The sequence below is a fragment of the Penicillium hordei genome, assembly GCF_028827395.1.
Source record: "Penicillium hordei strain IBT 12815 chromosome Unknown utg000003l_segment0_segment0, whole genome shotgun sequence".
In the NCBI taxonomy this organism is placed as follows: domain Eukaryota; kingdom Fungi; phylum Ascomycota; class Eurotiomycetes; order Eurotiales; family Aspergillaceae; genus Penicillium; species Penicillium hordei.
The window spans coordinates 3,033,797-3,056,243 of NW_026623144.1; the positions used below are offsets into that span (position 1 = coordinate 3,033,797).

The window sequence follows — 22,447 nt, forward strand, 5'->3', positions numbered from 1 at the left end:
GCCGCCTAAACCCCGATTTTCGTCACTCACGCCACAGTCCGTTTCTCCGAAACACACTTATCGATTTTATCCATTTTACAATGCCTATCGGACTTCCAACTCCGTGTACGAGGTAACTTCTAGAATACAATGAGCCAAAGCTCCTCAACCCGCGATGGGCTGGGTCGAGCGGAAAGCCCTAGATCTCCTTATCGCCGAAAGCGGAAAGTCCTCAGCTGTGAGCATTGCCGATGCTCCAAATTAAAGTGTGATCGTCAACAGCCTTGTGGTGCTTGTACGCGGCGAGGATGCGAGCTGTCGTGCTCATTCTTGACCACCCCTACTGTCCCGACTACATCCACTAACGTTCATCGAACAACGTCCAATCCCTCATCGTCAAATGTGCGACCCAGGAAAAGGCCTGCCGCCCCCTCAGGCCCATTGAGGCAACATGTTGCTAGTTATTCAGGCGGTCGAGCTGAGCGGTTGGGACCTGACGAAAATCAAGATTCCCAAGATAGTCGCTGGGAAGCGGTTCTTCAACGGCCGTGTCCGGAAGATGATCCTGTCGTAGCAACCGACACTTTATCACCCTTTTCAGTTGGCCCGAGTATCTCGCTTCGGGATATTATTGATATTTTACCCTCTAGAACCAGCTGCGACTGTCTGGTTTCTCATTTTTTCAATCATATCTCTGCTCTATTCCCCATTCTCCATGGCCCAACATTCCAGAAGCAGTATGTTGCCTTTATGCAACACCCCTATGAAGTTGATCTGTCTTGGCTGGCCTTACTCTTTTCCATGTGCTCTTTGACATTGAATACTATGGAGCCAAGTGATCCTAGGCTGGTGGATTTATGGCCAAAAGGGTCTCATTTCCAGGAGCAAGAGGCTGTGACTTTGTCCCGTCGGCTTCAGCAAACTGCAATGGTTTGTCTTGTACAAGATCAATTTTTTATCCGACATAAACTTAGCACATTCGAGGCTTTGCTGATGGTGATATATAATCTTTCTCACAACGAGTCTGTCGATCAAGGGTGGGCCTTGTTGGGTATGGCCTTAAACATCGGCATAGCCCTACGGTGCAATGTTGACACCCAGGGACTTAATCATCTCGAGACTGAGAGACGCCGACGCTGCTGGGTTGGCATATTGACGCTACATACCTATCAAGCCATTCTCTTTCGGGATATCGACATGTCATTCCTTCTTGATATAAAATGTACAATGCCCGCAGATGTCAATGATGGTGATATTACCCAAGAGGGGATCTCGCAGCCATCTAGTTCGCCCACGCAGATGTCTGTGATGATGTTCAAAGTCCGGCTTTTCCGGATCTCCACTCAGATCTGTCACCACATATCTGGTCCCTCGCGACTTGAGGCAGAGCCGTTGGGGGAATTTGATGCGATAATCGCCGAGGAACAACAGAGATGGGACTCGACATATTTGGTGGATGGTGCCCCAAACATATTAGATTCCAGTTACGCCTATTGGTGCATTCTACAAACCTATGCACATCAACTTTACCTTCTTCTACATCGCCCTTTTCGCCATTCTCAGTCACCATGCTTCCTTGCAACATCCAGAGACAGGTGCATAACCTCCAGTGCCGCCTTACTTGGCATCCATCGTCAGATCTACGAAGTTCCACTGCTTCGGCCCTATCTATGGTTGCTTAGAGGTGTTACGAGCTTGAAGGCGCTTCATGCTGCTGTGGCACTCAATTCCTGCCTTCTGGATATGCCATCATCTTTTGAATCGGGCTCGTACCGGGAGGAGTTAAACAAACTCGTGCTTCGAATGGAGAGCCTTTCTCGTCGAAGTGCAATATGCTTGAAAGCGCATCGCATACTTCTTCAATTACAGTAGGTTATACTTCATCGTGATGGCAAGTTCAGCTGAATGACTTCTTCCAGAACTCAATTCGGCGCAGCAGACCAGCAACCGGCGGATTCGGGAACTCGGTTCGAGAACAGAATTGAAGACTGGACCGATATGCGGGAATGGTTTGGGGCGGATCTTTTCAACTGGGTAAGATATAGAATCTGTGGTTTCTTGACTCCGTACTAATTTGTTCAGAACTTGGATAGCGTTGGCAATCTTCCCGCTGTTTGATGTCTTTACATTGGACATCTCTGGCGATTTTTCAGATGGTTGTCAAACTTGTTACGCCACACTAACTAGTCATTAGATGGACGAAATCCTTAGGAAAACACGAAAGGGAATTCTTGGTGGGTAGATACAATTTGTCGGGTTCAAAATCGGAGATATCATCATTCCGTATCAGAACATTTGCAGAGTTTCGTAGGTAACGATATTTCCACTGAGAGCAGCATGTATCAGCCTTGTAATATGATCAAAGGCTCAAGCTGAGAAGCTGTAGGTCATTCTTTTGATGGCAAAATTTAGAAGTCCGATCACCAGATACGATTCGGCCGAGACTAACTCGGAGTTCAAGTGTATCGGACGAAACTGTGCGTTATCCCTATGTCCGATGCGATGGAATCCGGAGTTTGCTGATAAATAGTAGGTGCCACCGCGATGAAGTGGAATAAAATGAACATATCAACAGCTGCGCTACGATCCACAGCCCACATTTCTGCCTTTGGCTTTGAAAAAAAAACAAGCACTTAAATCCGATAGCTTTAGGGCCCAATATGATAGTTAAAATTTTAGTGGCTATATAATCCTAACTTGTCCGGTTTTCCACTGCCTGTCTTCAAATGTTTCACGATAATGGAATCTCTCTTTCAATATCAACGTATCAGACAATCTGTTCGTGACCAACTAGCTGAAATCAAAGAAAAATGCAGCTGTGAGAATTATACACTTGGGTCACTACATAGCTCGAGGTAAGTGATGGCTCAAACGAATCTTTGCAAAATTTATATTTTCCAGCCATGCTAATGATCAATTATCCAGCTGTGACTTAAGCAATGTCTCGCTTTCTGTTCCGCCGAGCAAATCCTCGCTCCAAGAAAAATCCCCCACCAATGCCCTCATCATTGTGGACTGGGATAGTAACAATGATCCTTTGAACCCTGCAAACCAAACCGTGTCGCAGAAGATGTTTATGACCCTTCTCGTCACTTTGATTGCTTTTTCTGTAACCGCTGCGTCCGCGATTGATGCTTGCGGCATCCGACAATACAGTGAATACTTCAATGTATCCGAAGTAGTTGGGTCTCTTGCGACAGGTAAGTATAGGCTTTTAAAATGATCATCACTTTTTTGTTGCACAAAAAGCTGATTTTGCCAATAGGTTTATTTCTGGTCGGTTTTGGGACCGGCTCTCTCCTTTCAGGCCCGTTCTCCGAGACGTTTGGCCGGAACGCCGTCTACCTAACAACCATGGTCATTTTTCTGATATTTATCATGGCCGCAGCACTCGCTCCAAATCTCCACAGCCACCTTATCTTTCGTTTTCTTGCCGGTTTCTTTGGCTCTACTCCACTCACCTGCGCTGGAGGTACGGTAGCGGATTTGTGGAGTCCATTACAAAAGACGTACGCTTTTCCAGCCTACGCTATTCCATCATTCGTGGGGCCAATGGCCGGGCAGATTATGGGCAGCTATATTCCTATTCATTTGGGATGGCGTTGGCTTGAGTGGATTATGCTTATTATGGGGGGTGCGGTTCTTCTTGTTATTCTTCTGCTCCAGCCAGAAACATACGGACCTCTCATTCTATATTGGAAAGCAAAGATTCTCCGCCAAGAAACTGGGGATGCCAGATACAAAGCTCCGATGGAGATGAAAAACGAAGCTTTAGGCCGGCGACTGCTGGTCTCGGTATATCGGCCATTTGCGCTGGTTTACTCCGAGTTGATTATCATCCTGATGTCCCTCTACCTTACTGTTATCTATATTGTCCTCTTCACCTTTCTGGAAGGATATACATATATTTTTGGAGATACATATGGGCTTTCACAGGAGATGACTGGCATACTCTGGGTGGGGATGCTATGTGGCATTCTTCTTGTCGGTTGCCTGGTTCCGGTAGTATACTCTTGGACTGCCAAAGAGTACAAGAAGACTTCTACTATTGCTCCTGAAACACGACTGTGGTATGCAATGTTGGGTGGTGCTCCGGCGGTGCCAATAAGCTTGTTCTGGATGGGTTGGACCAGCTATGTAAGTGTCCATGATTTGTTCGTCGTTGTTTCGGTTACTGACTTCCGCGCTCTCTGGATTTTCAGCCGTCCATCTCAATTTGGTCACCTATCATTGCCTCCGCCTTGTTTGGATACGGAATCACTACTATTTTCATTGTCACGTACATGTATATCATAGATTCCTATGGTGTATACTCAGCATCTGCATTGGGCTTCCTTGTTTTTACCAGATATGTTGTGGCAGGCGGCATGACGGTTGCTGGTGGGCCTATTTACCGTTCTATCGGTGTTCATTACACTCTGACTATCTTGGGGGCCATCAGTACAGTCATGGCCGCAATTCCATACTTGCTATATGTCTATGGGCCGACACTCCGCAAATACAGCAAATTTGCTGTCAACGTTGGTGCAGATTAATGCTTGAAACTCGGCAGACCTCATGGAAAGCACTTTGCTTCAAGCATAACTTTATGAATTTAGCAGAAGGTTGCTGAACAAAACTTCTATTGGAGTTATTAGGGCGCCTGATAAAATAATAGACAGTTTATGCAAACAAAACCATGCCTAATCTTATGTACTTTTTGTATGGAATCCAGCACGGGATTAAGTCTACATTAAGTGGATGTGTACAACTTCGATAAAAACAGGCCTTGTCAAGAAAATGTATGAGTAGAGCAGAAAGTGGCAATGACAGCTTTCTTAATCTATATGGTCATTTCCTCCAAGTCGTCTTTAGGTAACTAGCCATGGAGGGCCAGGGTCAAGCGTGGATTATGTAATATCCCGTGATCAAGTCGGAGATCAAAAAGCGGCAAGAGGTGAGGACTGAAATGGAAAGACATTATCCGGTCATATTAGCCACTCCGTTGTTTTTTTTATGCGGGGGACAACTAGCCTTCTCAATACACCACATTCTTCCACCGAATACTATCAATGGAGTAAACCGGGCACTGTCTGACTCAACCTTTCTAAGAGATATCTCAACCCCCCAATTGTACCCGAAAGAAACCGCCATCATGACCTATTCAGCGCCCGCATCCAACCCCGCAACCTCCGCGAAGCCTAAAGTCAAGAACATCCCCAATCCGCGCCGTCTCTTAGTCCTCACACCAACCACCCAATCCCTCTCAATAATCCCCCCACTCCTACATTCCCTAACTGGTGTCCCCGTCGTCGACCCGCCACAACAGCCAGCCCCTTCACCAACCTCTAGCTCAACACCCCCACCACCAACAAGCACCTTCGCCGGCTACACAACCCACAGCCCTCTCCGGCTCGAAACAAAATACTACACAACCGAAGTCCCTGTGTGGGTCGATGAGATCCCGCTCGCGATCCACGACCCAGACACGCAAAGCACTACCACACCAGCACCAACAGCCGAGCAATGGAAAACGGAATTCCTAAGCACAGAAGCCGAGATCGTGCGCGAGGCGGTTGGGGCTCTGGTTGTGTGCGCGCATACTCCTAGCGATGTGACACCTCCACCAGGATCCAATGCAAACGCAGACCCCGCGGAGCGGCCCGATGTGCGCGCACTGTGTGACCTGATGCGCGGCATTGGCGCTGTCAAGGAGCGCATTGACGAGGAGCGCGGCGGGCTCGGTGATGTTCCTGGTGTGTTTGTGTTGATTGGAAGTCGGAAGGGTGCTGCGGGTGCGGCTGCGGGTCAACAGGGACCCAAGGATCCCGATGCGGAGCTGGGGCTTGGTGTTGATGATGAGGATTTAGGTGGTGGGGAGACGGTGCCGTTTTCGGTTGGGTGGTGGGAGGATCAGTTTTTTGATATGGGGTTGTTGGGGTGGGAGGTTGTTGAGTGGGATCCTAAGGAGGTTTTGGAGGTGGAGACGAGGAATCAGTACGGGGGTGAGTTTACCGAAGCAAGCTTTTGTTTATTAGGTTACGTGGCAAGATTTTGGATTTGGGCTAACTTTATGCTATTACTAGAACGTGAGGGTATGCCTCGTATTAAAGAGGTCCTCGAGACTCATGACTGGTCTATGGTTGGAGGTGACTCTGGCTTTGACGGAGATAATGACCCTGACGTGGATTCCGAGGATGATCTTCACGACCAACTATTAGGTCTGGATGGCTCTCGTGGGTTTGGTGATGAAGTCCATGAATTAGAGCGTGAAATGTTCGGTTTGCGTATGGCAATTGAGCGTGGAGGTGGTGATGGTGATGAGAGAAATGACTCTGATCATGATGATGACGAGGATGAGATTGATGTCGAGAGCATGGAGGCATTGATGATGCGCATGCAGGCAATTAAAGGTATGATTCTGTGTTAATTACTCGGCCTTGCTATAGTTAACATTGCGGTGTACTAACTCGGTTACTAGATATGAGCTCCGAGCTGCCGGAGAGTGAACGGAAACGATTTGCTGCGAAGGCCGTGCAGGATATTATGCGCGAGCTCTGAGATTGCTGGTTATTCTACACAAATTCCAATCTCGGTATTCGAATAATCATGTTCTAATCCAATATACCATGTGGACAAATATCCATAATCCCCTGGCTATATATAGAAGTGTCCGCTGTACAGTTTGTGCTTTTAAGGCTCCATAACATATAAAACGACATATAAAGACATATCGGGAAAGGATATCGAAAAACACCTCGAGTGGTCTTACATATAACCTCCTTGATATCATGTGGGATATAGATCCAGCCACAAACCGAGCCACACCGCCGCGAAATGCCGAGACCGATTCCATCCCGTGCGCTTCTCTGACGTCAGGATATTCCAAGGTTCCAAGGCACCTTCACAAAATGAGCTGTGTTTTATGCATGGATCATCCTGGCTAGCTTATTGCTTGGGCAATTCTTGGCTTCCTACATCATCTTCTCCATTCCCCACACGTGTACTCCGTACTTGAAACGCCGCTTCGTCATGCCTTGAGTCTCCTACGCGAACTCAACCTTATTAAATTCCTACGGTCTGCAACATATTCTCTCTCATTTTACATGCGACGTAAACATACACAATAAGCAATTGAACGAAAAAAAAAGGATCTTCCCTTTTCAGAATGCATTTCCCGGCACGGAATTGCGCCCCTATCGTGTCGGCGGCGACGGGGAGGATATCACAACGCGGTGCCCCGTACGCCTTGTTAGGGAAGATTGGCTCGGCGGGGCTAAATAGCTGGGGTGGGAACGGGTCTGGCATTGCATCTAGACATATCCGTTCATTCTCAGGGAGGTGTCTCGGCAGAGGTATTGGTCTCAGAGCTCATAGTGCGTCACCGGTAACGAAGCCGGGATGTGCTACGCCGGTTGCACGTCCACGAGATCATCTTGCATGGATTCAGACGAGAAAATTCAGCAATGCAGATCATACACAAGTCTCAGGCGATAATCAGAAGACAGAGGAGCTTTTAGAGAAGTTCGAAGTTCAAAAGGGCAACCAAGAAGCTCGACCTCAGCGGACAGTTCTTAGTGAGAATGGTGAAAACGGAAAGTCTCCGACGGAAGGAGCGAAGTGGCCTGAAAGGATGACCAAAGGTAAGAACGTGCTGCTATGGCTGATTACTTCAAGTATCAATGCTGACTTTCAAGGATAGGTAAAATATTGACGACGCCATCGCGGCTTTTCAAATTGATAATCCCTTTAACGACCATCGACAATGGAGGCCATGATAAAGGTATGTTAATCCTCAACATATTCTCCGGACATCAGTTGGCCATCATGCTAACAGCTCAATCAGAAATCGAACCTATAGCTATCCTAGTCCACCCCCAACAACCACTATCATACCTAGAGCGCCTGATCCAGTCCGAACTACCCCCAATTAAAGGCAGCACCGAGAAGCTCCGCCCACCAGCCATATCTTTCGTCGCACTCCAGCACGATGACAACGCAATCAAGCCCAAGAAGCGAATCGAAGATGAGATCGACTTAGACGCAAACCAAGCTAAAGAAAAGGAATTCATCCCCAACAACGACGGCGTTGGCGGCAGCAAACCACTCAATGGCAGATCACCTACCCAGCACTGCTGGTCCCGAGAAGAGGACGTCGAAACCTACAGCTACCCACGCAACACGTACGGCACCCAGCCCCAAAACGGCGAACCCGAGCGCTTTGTGCGCTGGTCACAAGCCACAGAGATAGGCGATTTCATCCGGGATGCTGCACGCGCGGGCGAGTTCATCGTGACGATCGAAGGCGCGCCATCCGGGCTAAGCCAGATTCGCGTCACGGTACCGTCATTCAACGAGCGCACGTATTACCTCCGCTTGCGGCTGCGCAAGCTCTCGCGGCGCATCCAAACCATGGCGGGTGTGAAGGAAGAGTGTGATGCGCTGGCACATCGGGGTGCGCAGCGGGTTGCGATAGGCGGGTTTGGAATTCTTGCCATTTGGTGGTTTACGGTGTACAGGTTGACGTTTGAGACTGATCTCGGGTGGGATACTATGGAGCCTGTGACTTACTTGGTCAGTTTGTCTACGTTGATGGGGGGTTATTTGTGGTTTTTGTATCACAATCGGGAGATTTCTTACAAGTCTGCGCTAGATTTTACAATCAGTGCTAGGCAGAAGAAGCTCTATCAGTTGCATAAGGTTGATTTGCAACTTTGGGAATCCTTGATCGATGAGGGGAACTCCCTTCGTGGGGAGATTAAGAATATCGCGGCTGAGTATGATGCTGAGTGGAATGAGCGAGCTGATGAGCAGGATAAGCGTGTAACAGAAGTCTTGAAGTCAGAGCGCCGGCAGAAGCAGGACAAGAAGAAGGATTCGGATGATAAGGATGATGAGGATGATGACTGATTGTTTCGATCTACTTGTCATTCTCCCCACGTGAATGTACTCTACATTCCATGCCATTCCTGGTCATCCGATGGTCTTCAAGTTTCATACTTCAATTATACAAGATAGATATTAAATAGAGAAGCGAAAAAGAAAAAGAAAATCAGAACCCCCAAGAAAACACCTCCAACCCCAAGATATCACAGTGTCCCATTTCGCACAGGATCATAGTACTTCTTCGGCTGCGTCGTCTCCTCCTGCCTTGTGCGTTTATCTATAAACATCCATTAGCATCTCCACCAATAAAGCATACCCAGCCAGCCAGCCTCAAGGTAGAAAAGCATAATACATACCAGACTCCGAACCTGCAGAACCACCAGTCTCTCCCTTTCTCCTATTCCTATTATTCCTCACATCCCGCGACCGAAAAACGCTATACAACAGCCAGCCGGCGACCCAATTCGGACCGTATTCGCCATTCGTCGCCCCGCGCTCAAACAAGCCGCGTACAAGTGGCGGAGCATTGTGACAGATCTCGAGAATCGCCCAGCGCTGGCAGTCTGGGCGGATGTGGTGCCAGAAAAAGGGGGGGCGGGTTGCTGGGTCGGCGCGCACGTTGTCGAGGAGGTTTGCGGTGTCGAGGTTCATGCGGTTGTAGACAATGATTGCTTCGTCCTGGGTTGGGATTTGTTAGCGGGCTCATGGGATATGTATGGTGCATACGTGTATATGGCAGGCGGGAGAGGAAGAGGCAAGAAGAGGGAGGATAAATGTTAACTGTCTAGGTTGTACTTACTCGCATGGCGCGGTAGTATTGTTCATGATGGGGGTCTTGTGGGTTTAGACCCAATGCGTGCATGAATTCTTCTTTGGATACTCGAGGTCCGACGGGCATTTTTGTTGGATTCCTCAATCGGATTGAGATGGGGTTGTTGGTATGTAAAGTGCTGTATTTGCCGTGATTAAAGAGTAGAGCCGAGCTTGTATATCAGCCGTGAAATCAAGATCCAAGAAAAAGAGATCGGTGAAGACGAATGTGAATGCGAATGCAAAACTGTAGAAGTAAACTCTCAGCCAGACTTTATATCCCTCTATCTACCCATTCAAACAGACCTCAACGGCGCTGAAACCCATCTAACGGCCGTTGGCTGCAAATTGCACGGCGCCGAAGCCGTGCCGACACAATCAGAGACGCCTATGCCGGAATGAAGCAGAGCGAACGGGCTATGCGAGACAAGAAACAGAAACAGACGCAATCAGACCAAGCGGGGAAATAGGGAAATGGGGCAAAGGGAAAACCCGCAATCAGATCGATATAACACAAGCACAAGGATCCGGAGCAGAGGACAGGGATCTAAGGGGTGTGCTTCGAGGCTAAGACAATGCCTCTTGCCTCCTACAGATAAAGATTATTATTCTTTCTTCTGGCGTGAATACATGACCACCAAAAAGAAGGATAAAGATGGAAGGCACGAGTCTAGTGTTGCAGTCGAGGTATTTGTTTGGGATATTCCGGGACATTTCTTGTCTGCCCTGGCGCTTATGATTCTCTCTCCGGGATTATACGCTACTGTACTTCTTGCAGGATGCGTGGAGTCTGGTAGTACATGTACAATGTGCGTGTGGGTTATCACTGCATACCCGTTAATATACAACCCCGGACTACGCCAAACCGAGATCCGGGCTGAATATGTTCGCTTCTATTGGTTTAGTGCGTGCAGGGTACGTAAACTGTTGGAGGCTGGTAGAGCCCAAGGAATAGGGCTACGGTGCTGTGATGCAGTGTTTCTCGGTGGGAAGTAGGCCAGGGGCATGAAATTCCGATATAGCAAACGAGACCGAGTGTAGTTTACAATTAGAGATTAGAAAGGGAGGAAGGAATAAAAGGAGAGGCAGGTAGTACAAAACCTCCTATTCCTGTTCTCTACCTCTCGCCCCCTTGAAAAAAAGAAAGGCGTATTGCAGACCAGCAGGGTGACAAGTCGAAATAAAGCGAGACAATTACAAACAGAGTCATGGCAGACCCAGCACTCGGGGTCGAGGGCTGTGCGCAAAGATGGCAGGCTTAGTGCGTGCTAGTATATCGAGGGAGACGTGCTGAGCTCAGGCCTGCTATCCGAGACAGACGGGTAGGAGATATATGTATGCTTGCATGCATGAGAAAGGGGTGTGTTTTCGAGGTCAGTTTGTTTATTGTATATGGACGGGAGTAGACACTTCCGGATCCCCGTCAAGATCCCCGTCATATAGCAACAGGCATTCGGCAGGAAACGCTAGTATGTCTGGAAGGTTACCTCGCTGCCACGCACCTGTACGTATCCGTGGGGAAGGAAATCAACTCAACTTTAGCTTAACAGAACAAAATCTGGAAAGCCACATTCCCAGCCGAGGACATCCACTATGCCGAGACAGCTAGGAGAATTACGCGGTGCATCCCGAATTCGGTATCGAGGCCCACTGAAACCCAGCCCGGCAGCAAGCGAAACATTCAGCCACCCATGCTAGTGGGAAAATAAAGCCAAATAAGGCACCTGTGCCTACCCGTCGGCTTGCGGGCATCCTGCAGAGAGAAAAAAAACAACGCTCGTTGGCTATGTCGTGTGATCTGCCCGGCCGGATCCCAGGCCAGGATGTAATTGAGCAGAAATTCGACAGACCGGAACCCAAATCGGTGCTGTTGCTTACATCTATGTCAGCTTTTGGATTTTCGATAGTGGGCGCGTACTTGCTTCCCCTTGCAGGGAAAGGGGATCCGGTTGGACGATGGCTTAACTCGATTTCAATTTCCTCGTTTGTGATGGGTGCATATGCAATGGGATGAGACGAGCAACGTGGCAACAAGTACGGCGAATTGACCTTTGGATTTGGATCTACCTTTTTTGGCGCCATCCGAGCAACAGAGTAGAGTGCCTTTATAGCTCTGTAGGCATGAAACGTCGCGTGCTATACGTGCCAGATGCTAGATTTGCAACTGCCAAATGGCGACCAGAGCATATAAATATATCATGAAAAAAAGAGTGACATGTAATCCCTAACAGGAGAACCTACCGTCCCATTTCTGGCTCAACGGAGCGTTTCCTCGTTGGTGCTGCGATTAAAGAACGGATGTCACATTGTGTACAAGACGAGGGCCTGTCAAGGCGGATCATCTGCGCATCGCCATTTTAGTAACACTGCATAATCCCGCTGGTGCATTGCATACTAGTACGGACTGTTGAGAGGGAGGTCAAGCTTTGATTGGGACGACTAGGCCAAGGAGGTAGGAGGAGTCACATTTGCCACGCTGAATCTTGACCTAGGATGTATGAAGAATATTCTTTAGAGGCTGTTCTCTAAAGACGCTCGGTAGAACCTAAAGTGCACCACTCGCTCAAATAACTCTAGCTCCTCCAATTGGCTGAATTTCAGCTTCAGCAATATGTGAGCATACTGTTGAATGTCGCCGGCGTCACACCATCTCCACACTGCAGGTCCCCAGTACTTGTTTACCATTCGCTATTGACCATAGAAGAGCGGTTGCAGGCGCAGATATGGCAGGATTTGCTGTCAGTTAGAGTGGAGAGTGGAGAATGTGATCGGTTGTTTCGAGCAAACTATTCTTGTAAAGTGCAGCATTCCTGAATCGAGACTTGTGAAACACACACACAGACACACATACACACCACAATCTTCGATTAGATCGAATTTCACCAGTTAATGATTTCCTCCCGTTGAACAGATACCGTCCGAGCTTTTGATGACAGATAGAAAGGCACGTTGAGAAAACACAAGATAAATAGAGTAAGACTAAACAGGCCTATCTTCCGTCGAATGTGACGACAGATCCAGCAAATCAATATAACCAATCTATCAAGGGGCAATGGAAGTGAATCTATAAATTGGGTCGACCATCCGAGTTCCAAGGTTGAGTCAAGCTTATCCGGGTACCCCAGTACCCCAAAGGCCCACGCAAGTGGCTGAAGGTAAAAAAGCTTTTCAGAGCGCCACTTCTCGGCTTGAATGCTTGGGGGTTCCAAGTTTGATGATCTGACTTAAGCATGCCTAAATCTAATATTCAGGGATTTTTGACTACTTCGGCTATACTTTGACGTCCAGGCATATTGTAGGGTACGTCACGCGTCACGCGTCACACGTACCTCAATACTGACGCAATGCCTACTATACGTCGATCCACGAAACGAAAAGCGCAGGTTGTATGCAAGAAAACAGGGCCTAACAGAGGCACCCGGATTTCCGTAAGTCGCTATTGTTCAAGACCCCTCGGAATCGTCACGATTCTCGCGCCTGCACCTACGTGACAGACCAGGAATATCCGTTTCCACACCAGTCTCCAGACAGGAAGGGGAGATGTGGTGGGGGAGGTTGTTATGTACGTGTCAAGAAAGCCATAAAAAGCCAGGATCAGAAGAAATGGGAGATAAGGGAAAGGGAGTGAAAAAGGGCAAAGGGGGAAATGAAAAAGAAAAAGTCATTTGCCATGCTCCATCCGTCGCTAAAAAGTAAAAGGGGAGGGAGAGATATCAACCAGCCCGCATGACCGCTTATTTCGAGGCTTCCTTAGTAGGCTCCTTGGACTTCTGGGTCTCCTTGGCCTCCTTGGCCTCCTGTTTGGGCTCTTCCTTGGGGTTTTCTTCTTTCTTCTGCTCCTTGGCCTCCTCTTCTGGCTTCTCTTCTTCGTCCTTCACCTCCTCACCGTAGTATCGGCGGAGGAGCTTCTCGACCTTGCGATATTCGACCTTGACTTCATCCAGAGTCTTTTTGATGGCCTTGAGACAGGACTCTGTGTCCGGTTGGTCAATGAGACCTGTCTCGTCCTTGTGGGCGCCGAAGTTCTGGATCTTCTCGCAGCCGTCCTTAACCTTAACAAGGCCCAGTGTAGCCGACGAACCCTTGAGGAAGTGACCGAGGGCAGAGAGTTCATCGAGGTTCTTGTTATCTCTGTTGCGCGATGATTAGTAAAGACCAATCACCGGTAATTCCACCTGGAGGAAACAAGACACCCACATTTCCTTCTGAATCTTCTTGTAGGTATTCTCGGCCTGGTCAAAGAAACCGTACACAATGCTCTTGCTGAAGTCGCGATCCTCCTCATCATCGTCCATCTCAAGGATCTGTTCGAAGGTGCTCTCGTCGAGAATTTCCTTATAATCAGAGAGCCTGGGCGGGCCCTGCTTGGCCTAGACTCGGATGTCAGGCCGAGGAGCCTTCGACCACGGGGTAAGAAGTACTTACCGACTCGGCCTTTCTGGTATCGGCTGGTGCCATGATTGTGTATGTATGTGTGTGGAGAGGTTGCTTAAGAGGGGTAGGTGGGATCAACCTAGTGTAATGCGCTGATCGTCACGATCGTTGGTTGGAAATGAGGCTGATTTCTCCGGTCTGATGTCCAGATAATCCAGATGGAATACGAGGTTCTGCATGCAAATCTCAGTCAGCTCAAACTCATCCAACGGATCCAAATGTTGGATGGATAGGACAATGTGGCAAATCAATAAAGAGGTCCCGGATGCAAAGATCAACGATACAACAGGGACGTCAGAATCATAAGATCTGCACACAACGCATATGTCGTCTTACAAGGCCAGCAGGTGTTACAGATCCAGGGACCCAAGGTAGTAAGGGTGAAAGCTGTTAACGGGGGAAATGATGAGCGGCTCCGGTCTATGGTCAAGGGGGAAGAGGCTGGAGCCGAGGCAAAATACAGCCACCAGATTGAGCGATCAAGATAGTGGCCAGTGGGTAGTGAGAGGGAAAACCAAGACAACGGGAATCGAGGGGGAATAGAGGGGTAGTGTACACAGCAAGCAGGGGTTGGAGGGGGAAAGAATTAAAGGAATCAGATGTGGAGGTGGTATTAGAGGGAACAAACAGGGCCATTCAGCGCAAGCGCATATACTCGAACGGTGATCCAGTCACAGCCTTGTAAACCAGGACTAGCGCATCGCATGAACTGCAGCCCCAAGCCAGGGTCTCCACTTGACAGGGAATTGAAGACAGGAAGATATTCAAAAGAGAGAGAGGGGCAAATAGGAAAGTCCATCCCACCTATAATAATTTTTTTTTCTCTCTGTTGATGATCAAGTCTCGAAAAAGGGCGAACAAGGGGACACAATAAACCCCAAAGAGAAAATTAAAAAGGTCGAAAGAAGCAAAAAGAAGACCCGGAAGAAGAGAAAGGAGGAAGAAGAGAGAAGGGGGGAAGAGAGGAAATCGGAGGGGCGGAGAAAGAGAAGGTGGGTAGGTCAATTCCAATCCGAAGGAACCAACTAAGGAGGTGGAATTTGGGTGATTTGGGTGATTTGGAGCAAAAATAAATAAAAATGATATAGCGAAAATAGCGAAATAGAAAATTAACCGATATTCATTGCATATTCTAATATTCACTTTGATTGTATCTCTCTAACATACAACTAAAGTAATATTGGTATTACATATTTTACATTCCTATCATCGCCTTGGGGGGGAATCATGATTGCACTCGAACTAGTTTGTTATATTATTAGCTACAGTCTACAGTCTATACAATGGGTTTTAATTGGACTCGGTTTTCTGAAAACATGATTTTGTTCTTTTTTTTCCCGCCAAGTTCTCAAAAAGCAATTCTGGACATGCGTCACGATTAGTACAATCTTGTGCGCCGTAAGGAGACTTCTTGCTTTTGACTTCAGTGTTGCTTTTTCTTCGGTTAGATAGTAAATTATCCTCCGGGATTTTTTCAGCCACGATCAAAAGAACTGGTATCTCTGGATCAAATTCCTCTTGTGCTCCGTTTATAAGCCCAGTGGAGTACAACCGTGGCATCAGTTCTCCAACTGATGGGTCCACCGAGAAGAAAAATGCACGGAATGAACGGAAGGAGCCCTTCGCGACCTGGAAATGTACTGGATAGTATAAGTTTAGTGTGGAGACTGATAGAGAAAAAAATCCAAAAAAAACAACACGTTTTCTGACCGCAAAAAAAGACCGCTCCTATACACCCATCTGGCGGTACGGAGTAGGGGGGCCAGCAGGACGACATCATCGGACCGCCGATCCCAGCAGGGAACGTCATTTGGTCTTTTCCCAAAGGGTTAGACGGTCACACATGGAACCATTTGGGGAACCACTTGGGGAAAATAGCGATGGTCTTTTTCCGTCCCTGGGGGGCCATTCTTTAATTGTAAGAGGATCAGGACAACTCTTCATGACTTGGTCAGTACTGCTTGAAACAGGAAAACAGAAAACCAGAAAAAACACCTAGTGTCCTGGCAGGCTTTTAGCCGCAGAGGAAAAAAAAAAAAAAAAAAAACCGATAGGGTAAGACGTAATAATCCCGGTTCGCACAGCAGGGAGGCACGATCGACTTGGGCCAAGTGTGCAGATAGACTGATCCAGTTGGTCTGGACCCTCAAGGACCGTGTCGGGACTCGTTCTTATTGTATGTTGCATAGATTTCTCATCTGACGTACTCGGTGACAGCAAGTTGAATGACCAATGTGTGAGTCCAGGGCTCCACGGCTTTTTTTTTTCCTCAAGAGGGGAAGAAAGGGGGGTAATGTTGCTGGGCTAAGACAGACACGAGGGATTATGCTGTCACCGATGACGATGGGTGTTTTGGTGTTTTTCTTTTCATCGTTGCTTTTTTTTTCTCCTGCACTGGCTTCACGGTTCGAGCTCCTTATGAAAGGAGTGGTATAGAGACTAGTTAAATGTTTTGAAGTCGAATACGTCCACATTCGCGAACCGCAGCCATCTTTGTTTATATAGAGGAATGGGGGCATTTGTGCATTTCCTTGCCCCTGGTTTTTGCGCGAAGTGGTTGGCTCTAGTACAATCTCCACTATTGCTCACCAATTAGAATATATGATAGTTGCCATGACATCATGGGATGGGACAGTATTGCAGCTCACACCAGCCGCTGATGTCATTTTAGCGTAGCGGCAAATTACGTCAATTACGTCAATTGCTAATTACTTCAAATTACTGTTTACTAGTCATGTAGTTACTACTTTCAACTTGTGTTCCCTAATAATTTTATTGTGTAAGGTCTCTCTCCATGTGTGCAAAGTTTAGAATATTGTATACTTCCGACTCAAGTGCTGACAGATCCCGTTCTACGTCCTTAAAAGGCTTAAGGCCAATGCAGAGCGACATCATAACCTCACCCATGATGTCAGTATGCATACACCCATAACCCGCTGCCGGGTTACGAAATGAGAATGGCTGTTGCAGTACCAGACCAAATGTAAAGCATGCAAATTTCAAAGAGGTCGTCGCGCTCGGTAATTAATGTGCATCAATCCCTGGTCACACCGGAGAATCAACTGGACTATCAATTCAACTACTTTTGGTTGACGCGGGGTGACTTTTACTCTAAGTTTACCCAGGAACTTGTGAATTGACCGCTATCAAAAATCCGAGCGCATCAAACAACAATCCCTCCGATATCTCCCCATCTGCTCATCTAGCCTCGGACATGCCACCCAAACCAGTCAAGTCCAAAATAGCGCAGACTACGCATGTTTGCTGCTGGCAATACGAGATGGCAGGTAGCCCGTTGCAGTAGTTCGGAATTGAAGTCTTTGTATCCCTGGCAGCCAAGGGCGCCTATATAGGAAGCCATCCGCTTGGCTCTCAGTCTATGCACTCGATTGCCTTCAGCGAATCACATCAACTAGTCCTCGGCAGAGAGCTTCTAAAATTGATCACTTAACCCAGGCTTGTAGAGAAGATGTTTCCGGGTCCGACAACCCGGTTACGGGTTATATTCGGCGTGAAGAACAAAGAGGCTGCATGGCCGATTTCTTGAAAAGGTGATTGGCTAAGTAGCATGCAGCTCCCGACTGCTGGAAATATCAAAGTTATAGTGATACCTATTATACCTTTAATAAAATTATGCATACATCGTCCGAGAAACTCAACAGACAAGAAAACAAAGATGTGCTATACATACCCCAGATCCCAAACACGCTTTTTCTCCACAGCTTCTTCGCGGGCTCCAGGGCTCTTCCAGAATGCTTACGTAATAAACCGTGACCTCGGTCCGTTTTTTTGTTGATCGCAAGCTTCCCAACCAAATCAACATTTCCAGCTCCTCCATCCAGGGCAATATCGTCACCAAAATCCCCCACGAGACCGATGAGAAACAACTCCGGTCAAAAATGGCCTCAACCAAAACATCAAGCGCCCCGCGCTCCGGCTCTTCGGGCCTAACAAAAGCCTACCTCTTCGCCTACAACACCCTCAATCTCCTCGCCTGGGGCACCTGTGTCGTCTACACGGCCTCCCTCCTCCCAGCCCATGTCTCGACCAAAACTCTGCCGAAGGTCTTTGGCCAGACTTTCTCCCCACTACTGCTGGCCACGCAGTCCCTCGCCCTGTTGGAAGTCGTGCACAGCGTGGTAGGCCTCGTGCGCGCGCCGTTCATGACGACTGCCATGCAGGTTTCTAGCCGGCTCCTGTTGGTGTGGGGGATTATGGCGCAGTTTGGTGGGGAGATTGTTGGTGCTGGGCGAGATACCCAGTTGGGTGATTATGCGTATCTGGGGTGTGTTTTTGCTTGGGGAATTACGGAGGTTATCCGTTACGGGTTCTTTGCTATTACCTTGTCTGGGAACTCGGTTCCGAGTTGGTGGACTTGGTTGCGGTAAGTCTTATTTTTTGTCCCCCTCTGCGTGGCTACCATGTGCAATGCGCTGATGAGTTTCGCATTGGCTAGATACAACACTTTCTACATTTTCTACCCCATTGGTATCTCAAGCGAGTGCATGCTTATCTTCCAGGCCCTTGGTCCTGCGGGCGAGCTGAGCCCGCTTTTCCGTTACCTTTTGATTGCGATTCTCGTAATCTATGTGCCTGGTATGTTGTTCTTCTTTTACAGTGTTCATAGTACCGGTTACTGACTACCTACCAGGATCTTATGTCCTGTACACGCACATGATCGCCCAAAGACGCAAGATCATGCGCGGTAAGAAGAGAGCTGATTAGAAAGCTCAGCCACGCGCAGCACAACATCAATTTGAAGAAACTGAGTGGGAGACGAAAAGATGATTTGGATTTATAGCCAGCCTGACGTTCAAAAATAATGCAAGGGTCCATCATATTTAGGACCTGGGGCCCTCTGAGGGTGGGGACTACTTTACGTTCGTGTTCAATAATATTGACTAGAGTCAACTTCTAGCCCAGAGGGGTATAGACGATCCTAATATCAACAATTCAAAAGAACATACCTTTTTGGCTCAAGGGCACTTTATTCTATCTCTACCAGAACGACGTGCTATCCATTTCTTCTACGTTAGAGTTTACCAAGCACTATCAGAACTACCAATAATGAACAAATAATCGAATTGGAGTTTCAAGAAGTTAGACAATCTTAGACTACACGCGGTGTTCATTCTTCGGGATGAAGAGATCGACAAAGGCCATAGTTCAAAGTTTCAACAAGCTCTACCAGGAGCGTCAGTTACGGTGTGTTAGCTCCCTTTATTCGGAGGAGCAGAACGATGTTGAACACCAACATGTGGAGTTTCATGTGGAGTTTCTTCAGACATCAACTGATATAGACCAAGTCCCCGAAAAACTTGTCTATCATGGAGAGCCATGATCCCCCAAAGCATTCCGGATTCCGCTCGCTCATGGATCGTGCATAATTGGAAGGACAGAGGCAGAGTCCCTGAAAGAGGTCTGCCAAGTTGCCTAAACAAGCAATCCGCACTCAATGCGACTCATTATCATCTACTAGTACTACGCAAAGAACAAGGACCTGGTTCCAAGGCTAATGAGGGGAACATCACGGACTATTACACAAAACGCAGAACTTCTTTCACTAAAGACTCGTCGAGACGTAGCATTCTTCAATTCACAAACAAATTTCTTCTCGCCAAAGTATCAATTAACAATTATTACCTAATTCAACTTCTTGGTCCCATCCTGCACTGGGCGGCCTCCACGGCGTATATATACCAGGTAGCCATAGCTGCCGAGAGCGATCATAGCTATAACGACGATGTTACCTTTTTACATGAACCATTAGCTTGATCTTTTCCCGAATCGCCAGGCATAAGAAACTCACTAGCAATGAATGTCCCAACTCCGCCTACAGCTTCAAAACTGCCCTTCACCGTATGCTCTAGCATCTTAGGGATATCGGCAAAGAAGTCGACTAAAGCCAGGAGTAGCTGATACCCCGTATCAAACGTGTTCTTGACCACGGAGAACACCACCTCAAATATGGAGGTGATAAGGTCATTGATGGAAGTGATAATTGATGTCATTGTTGCTTGATTAGTTCTGAAAGCTCTTCGTACGAGAATTGCGAGAGTAGGAGCAGTGTTGTGCAGATGGCTTCGGAGGGAACGAAGAGGTTCGAATTCAGAGGGGCAATTTTAACCTAGGACCAAGTCTTTGTACAAAAGCAAATCCTTGGGTTCAATGACGAAGTATGTATATAGAAAAGTAAGTTTGTGAATAAATTGGTATACAGCAGGATTGGGCGAAATTGTTTATTTAACGTCGTTGTTTTCGCCTCTGTTGCCGGTTTAGTGGTTTTAGTGTCCACTGATGACGTTGAGTTACGCGACTTGAACTCCAAGATTGGATTTGTAAAAGTTGGTTTGTTCAACTAAGATCAGCTGCACCCTCTCCGTTGACGGTGAATAATATCTAGCATCTACTACGATGTAGATGATCTTGGAACATATGACGTAATATGTGGATTCGATCAGATGGACAGTTAGTCAATCCCCAGATTTCCAAGGTTCAAGTCGAAAGTTGCTTTCTGGATTCAATTATCGCTGTGTATCATATTGTGAATTATTTTCGGGTGTAGAATTTGATTACAGAGAGTGATCATTGCAAGTCATACAAGTGTTGAATTACGGAGATAATGGTGATTGTAACACGAACGGGAGCAAGTTTTTATGCACAGTGCGCGCATATTCAGGATATAAAAGTAACAAAGCATTCATTGACGTAAGGTCATCCGCAATATTGTACAAGTGGCGAGCTGTGTCACCAGAGTGCTAGCAAAAATGGTATCTCATTATTCCAAGCCGTTCAATTTCAATGAGATTATTTACTGCTTAGTGGCCTCTGCATATCATTAGCATTGATTCCACGACGTAACCTTGTCTTGTTAATCTTACCCTTGTGGACATCGGCCTTGGTGTTGTGGGATGTCTCGTCCTTCTTGTCGACAACAGCATCCTTTGCGGCGGTAACTCGGCTGCCCAAGCTAGCATCAGAGTCCTTGGCGACATGCTTGTTGGTCTCCTTTGATGCCTGAGCACCACCGCCTTGGATGGTCTCCGAGATGTAGTTGACGGCGTTCTAGGGTCAGATATTAGTACTTTGAAAACCATGTCATCCAACGTATGATGATGCTAACCTTAGCGGTCTCCATAATGTTGTTGTTGGGAAGGTTGCTGGAATGAGTTTGAGAGTTTCAAATGTCTGTTGATTTAAAGACTTGATAATTGTATGATGAATGAAGCGAATGGCAGAAGCAGAAGGGGTCACTTATAGTAAATGGCAGAGCCTTTGGTAGCAGGGTTTGGACTATGACGTCATAAAACAAACAAGAACCCGTGGACGACTACATTCAGCTTAGTGATGTAAGAAAAGGAAGGATCTTCCAAGGTTGTTGTCAGACCTATGACGATAGAAAATCCACTTATTGATTTGTTCTACCTTGTATAATAACACCGTAATTTAGGTTGGGGAATATTGTAGCCCGTTCCTTGGAATTGTGGGGAACAGATAAGTTTACCCTCCTACGTATGATGCATATTAAAAACAGGAACTTTGTTATCTTGTCATGGAAGCAGGCTCTCTACAATGTTCGCAGGATAGGTATCGACCTCACTATGTTATATTTGACTAATACCTGTGTTTGAGAACCTCGGCTATAGCAGTCTAACGGACATAGTGAGAGTTTTAACTCGAGGTATCATCCAACAATGAGAACAAGGTCTCTTGTATAGAGGAGAAAACCAATGATACAAGTCACGGTATTGATCACTCAGTGTGCTACCTGGACATAACTCTCTCATTGGATACTACTATGTGGCCGCATTTCAGGGTGTATGCCAATTTCCCGAGGTCAATCTGTACACTGATTCCATCTTTTCTTTCATTTGTATACCAGAACGCTCAGCCGCTTATACAAACTTGTCATCGGCTTTTAATAATCTTTTTAATAGTCTTTTTTAGATACATATACAGGCGATAAGGAGTATATAGTACATTGGATTAACAATATGAATTATATGGGCTTTTTTATTACTTTGTTTTGGCTGTTATACTACGCTTTTTTCGTGGCTTTAGAATAAAGAATTAACCGGTCCAACACTATAGAACTACTATGTAGTATGTATTTATAAAGTGGTAGGTAAGTTAATACTTTAACTGTATACCTTAAAAAAGTGAGGGTGGATGAAAATTACTGGCTGGCAATATTATTCATTGAAAGAGTTGTGTCCAAACGGTACATTAAATCAGTAACAACGAGCCTGTAGGTCTTTGATTGCCGATAAAGTACTTTATTATAAGCAAGGTGATTGACTTCGTCAACTTTGCTCGAGTCTTTTCTCAGGTCTCCTCTTATGGACAGTGCTGAGATGTC

The 22,447-nt window shown here is 46.9% G+C and overlaps 9 protein-coding genes across 9 annotated transcripts; 5 read left to right on the forward strand and 4 right to left on the reverse strand.

The window, feature by feature from the left end:
- Positions 1-1,206: 1,206 nt before the first annotated feature.
- N7537_006374 (fungal specific transcription factor domain-containing protein) lies at positions 1,207-2,097 on the forward strand (the record flags this gene model as incomplete). Its single annotated transcript, XM_056897431.1, has 3 exons — positions 1,207-1,847; positions 1,899-2,013; positions 2,062-2,097. The coding sequence occupies 3 exons, from the start codon at positions 1,207-1,209 to the stop codon at positions 2,095-2,097; spliced, it is 792 nt and encodes a 263-aa protein (XP_056753216.1).
- A 621-nt stretch (positions 2,098-2,718) lies between these two features.
- N7537_006375 (MFS transporter) lies at positions 2,719-4,514 on the forward strand (the record flags this gene model as incomplete). The annotated part of the gene is made up of 4 exons (XM_056897432.1): positions 2,719-2,834; positions 2,905-3,179; positions 3,245-4,116; positions 4,182-4,514. The coding sequence occupies 4 exons, from the start codon at positions 2,719-2,721 to the stop codon at positions 4,512-4,514; spliced, it is 1,596 nt and encodes a 531-aa protein (XP_056753217.1).
- Positions 4,515-5,113: 599 nt separating this feature from the next.
- Positions 5,114-6,519, forward strand: N7537_006376 (adaptin-binding domain-containing protein; the record flags this gene model as incomplete). Its single annotated transcript, XM_056897433.1, has 3 exons — positions 5,114-5,963; positions 6,045-6,371; positions 6,440-6,519. 3 exons carry the CDS (start codon positions 5,114-5,116, stop codon positions 6,517-6,519), a joined length of 1,257 nt encoding a protein of 418 aa, XP_056753218.1.
- A 607-nt stretch (positions 6,520-7,126) lies between these two features.
- On the forward strand, positions 7,127-8,868 carry N7537_006377 (uncharacterized protein; the record flags this gene model as incomplete). Its single annotated transcript, XM_056897434.1, has 3 exons — positions 7,127-7,601; positions 7,661-7,741; positions 7,805-8,868. The coding sequence occupies 3 exons, from the start codon at positions 7,127-7,129 to the stop codon at positions 8,866-8,868; spliced, it is 1,620 nt and encodes a 539-aa protein (XP_056753219.1).
- Positions 8,869-9,047: 179 nt separating this feature from the next.
- N7537_006378 (uncharacterized protein) lies at positions 9,048-9,742 on the reverse strand (the record flags this gene model as incomplete). The annotated part of the gene is made up of 3 exons (XM_056897435.1): positions 9,048-9,121; positions 9,201-9,522; positions 9,644-9,742. 3 exons carry the CDS (start codon positions 9,740-9,742, stop codon positions 9,048-9,050), a joined length of 495 nt encoding a protein of 164 aa, XP_056753220.1.
- A 3,646-nt stretch (positions 9,743-13,388) lies between these two features.
- On the reverse strand, positions 13,389-14,112 carry N7537_006379 (Hpt domain-containing protein; the record flags this gene model as incomplete). The annotated part of the gene is made up of 3 exons (XM_056897436.1): positions 13,389-13,785; positions 13,852-14,024; positions 14,080-14,112. The coding sequence occupies 3 exons, from the start codon at positions 14,110-14,112 to the stop codon at positions 13,389-13,391; spliced, it is 603 nt and encodes a 200-aa protein (XP_056753221.1).
- Positions 14,113-17,987: 3,875 nt separating this feature from the next.
- N7537_006380 (protein tyrosine phosphatase-like domain-containing protein) lies at positions 17,988-18,813 on the forward strand (the record flags this gene model as incomplete). The annotated part of the gene is made up of 3 exons (XM_056897437.1): positions 17,988-18,472; positions 18,545-18,684; positions 18,740-18,813. The coding sequence occupies 3 exons, from the start codon at positions 17,988-17,990 to the stop codon at positions 18,811-18,813; spliced, it is 699 nt and encodes a 232-aa protein (XP_056753222.1).
- Positions 18,814-19,731: 918 nt separating this feature from the next.
- N7537_006381 (uncharacterized protein) lies at positions 19,732-20,099 on the reverse strand (the record flags this gene model as incomplete). The annotated part of the gene is made up of 2 exons (XM_056897438.1): positions 19,732-19,838; positions 19,898-20,099. 2 exons carry the CDS (start codon positions 20,097-20,099, stop codon positions 19,732-19,734), a joined length of 309 nt encoding a protein of 102 aa, XP_056753223.1.
- An 800-nt stretch (positions 20,100-20,899) lies between these two features.
- Positions 20,900-21,226, reverse strand: N7537_006382 (Glucose-repressible protein Grg1; the record flags this gene model as incomplete). Its single annotated transcript, XM_056897439.1, has 3 exons — positions 20,900-20,916; positions 20,970-21,153; positions 21,212-21,226. 3 exons carry the CDS (start codon positions 21,224-21,226, stop codon positions 20,900-20,902), a joined length of 216 nt encoding a protein of 71 aa, XP_056753224.1.
- Positions 21,227-22,447: the final 1,221 nt, after the last annotated feature.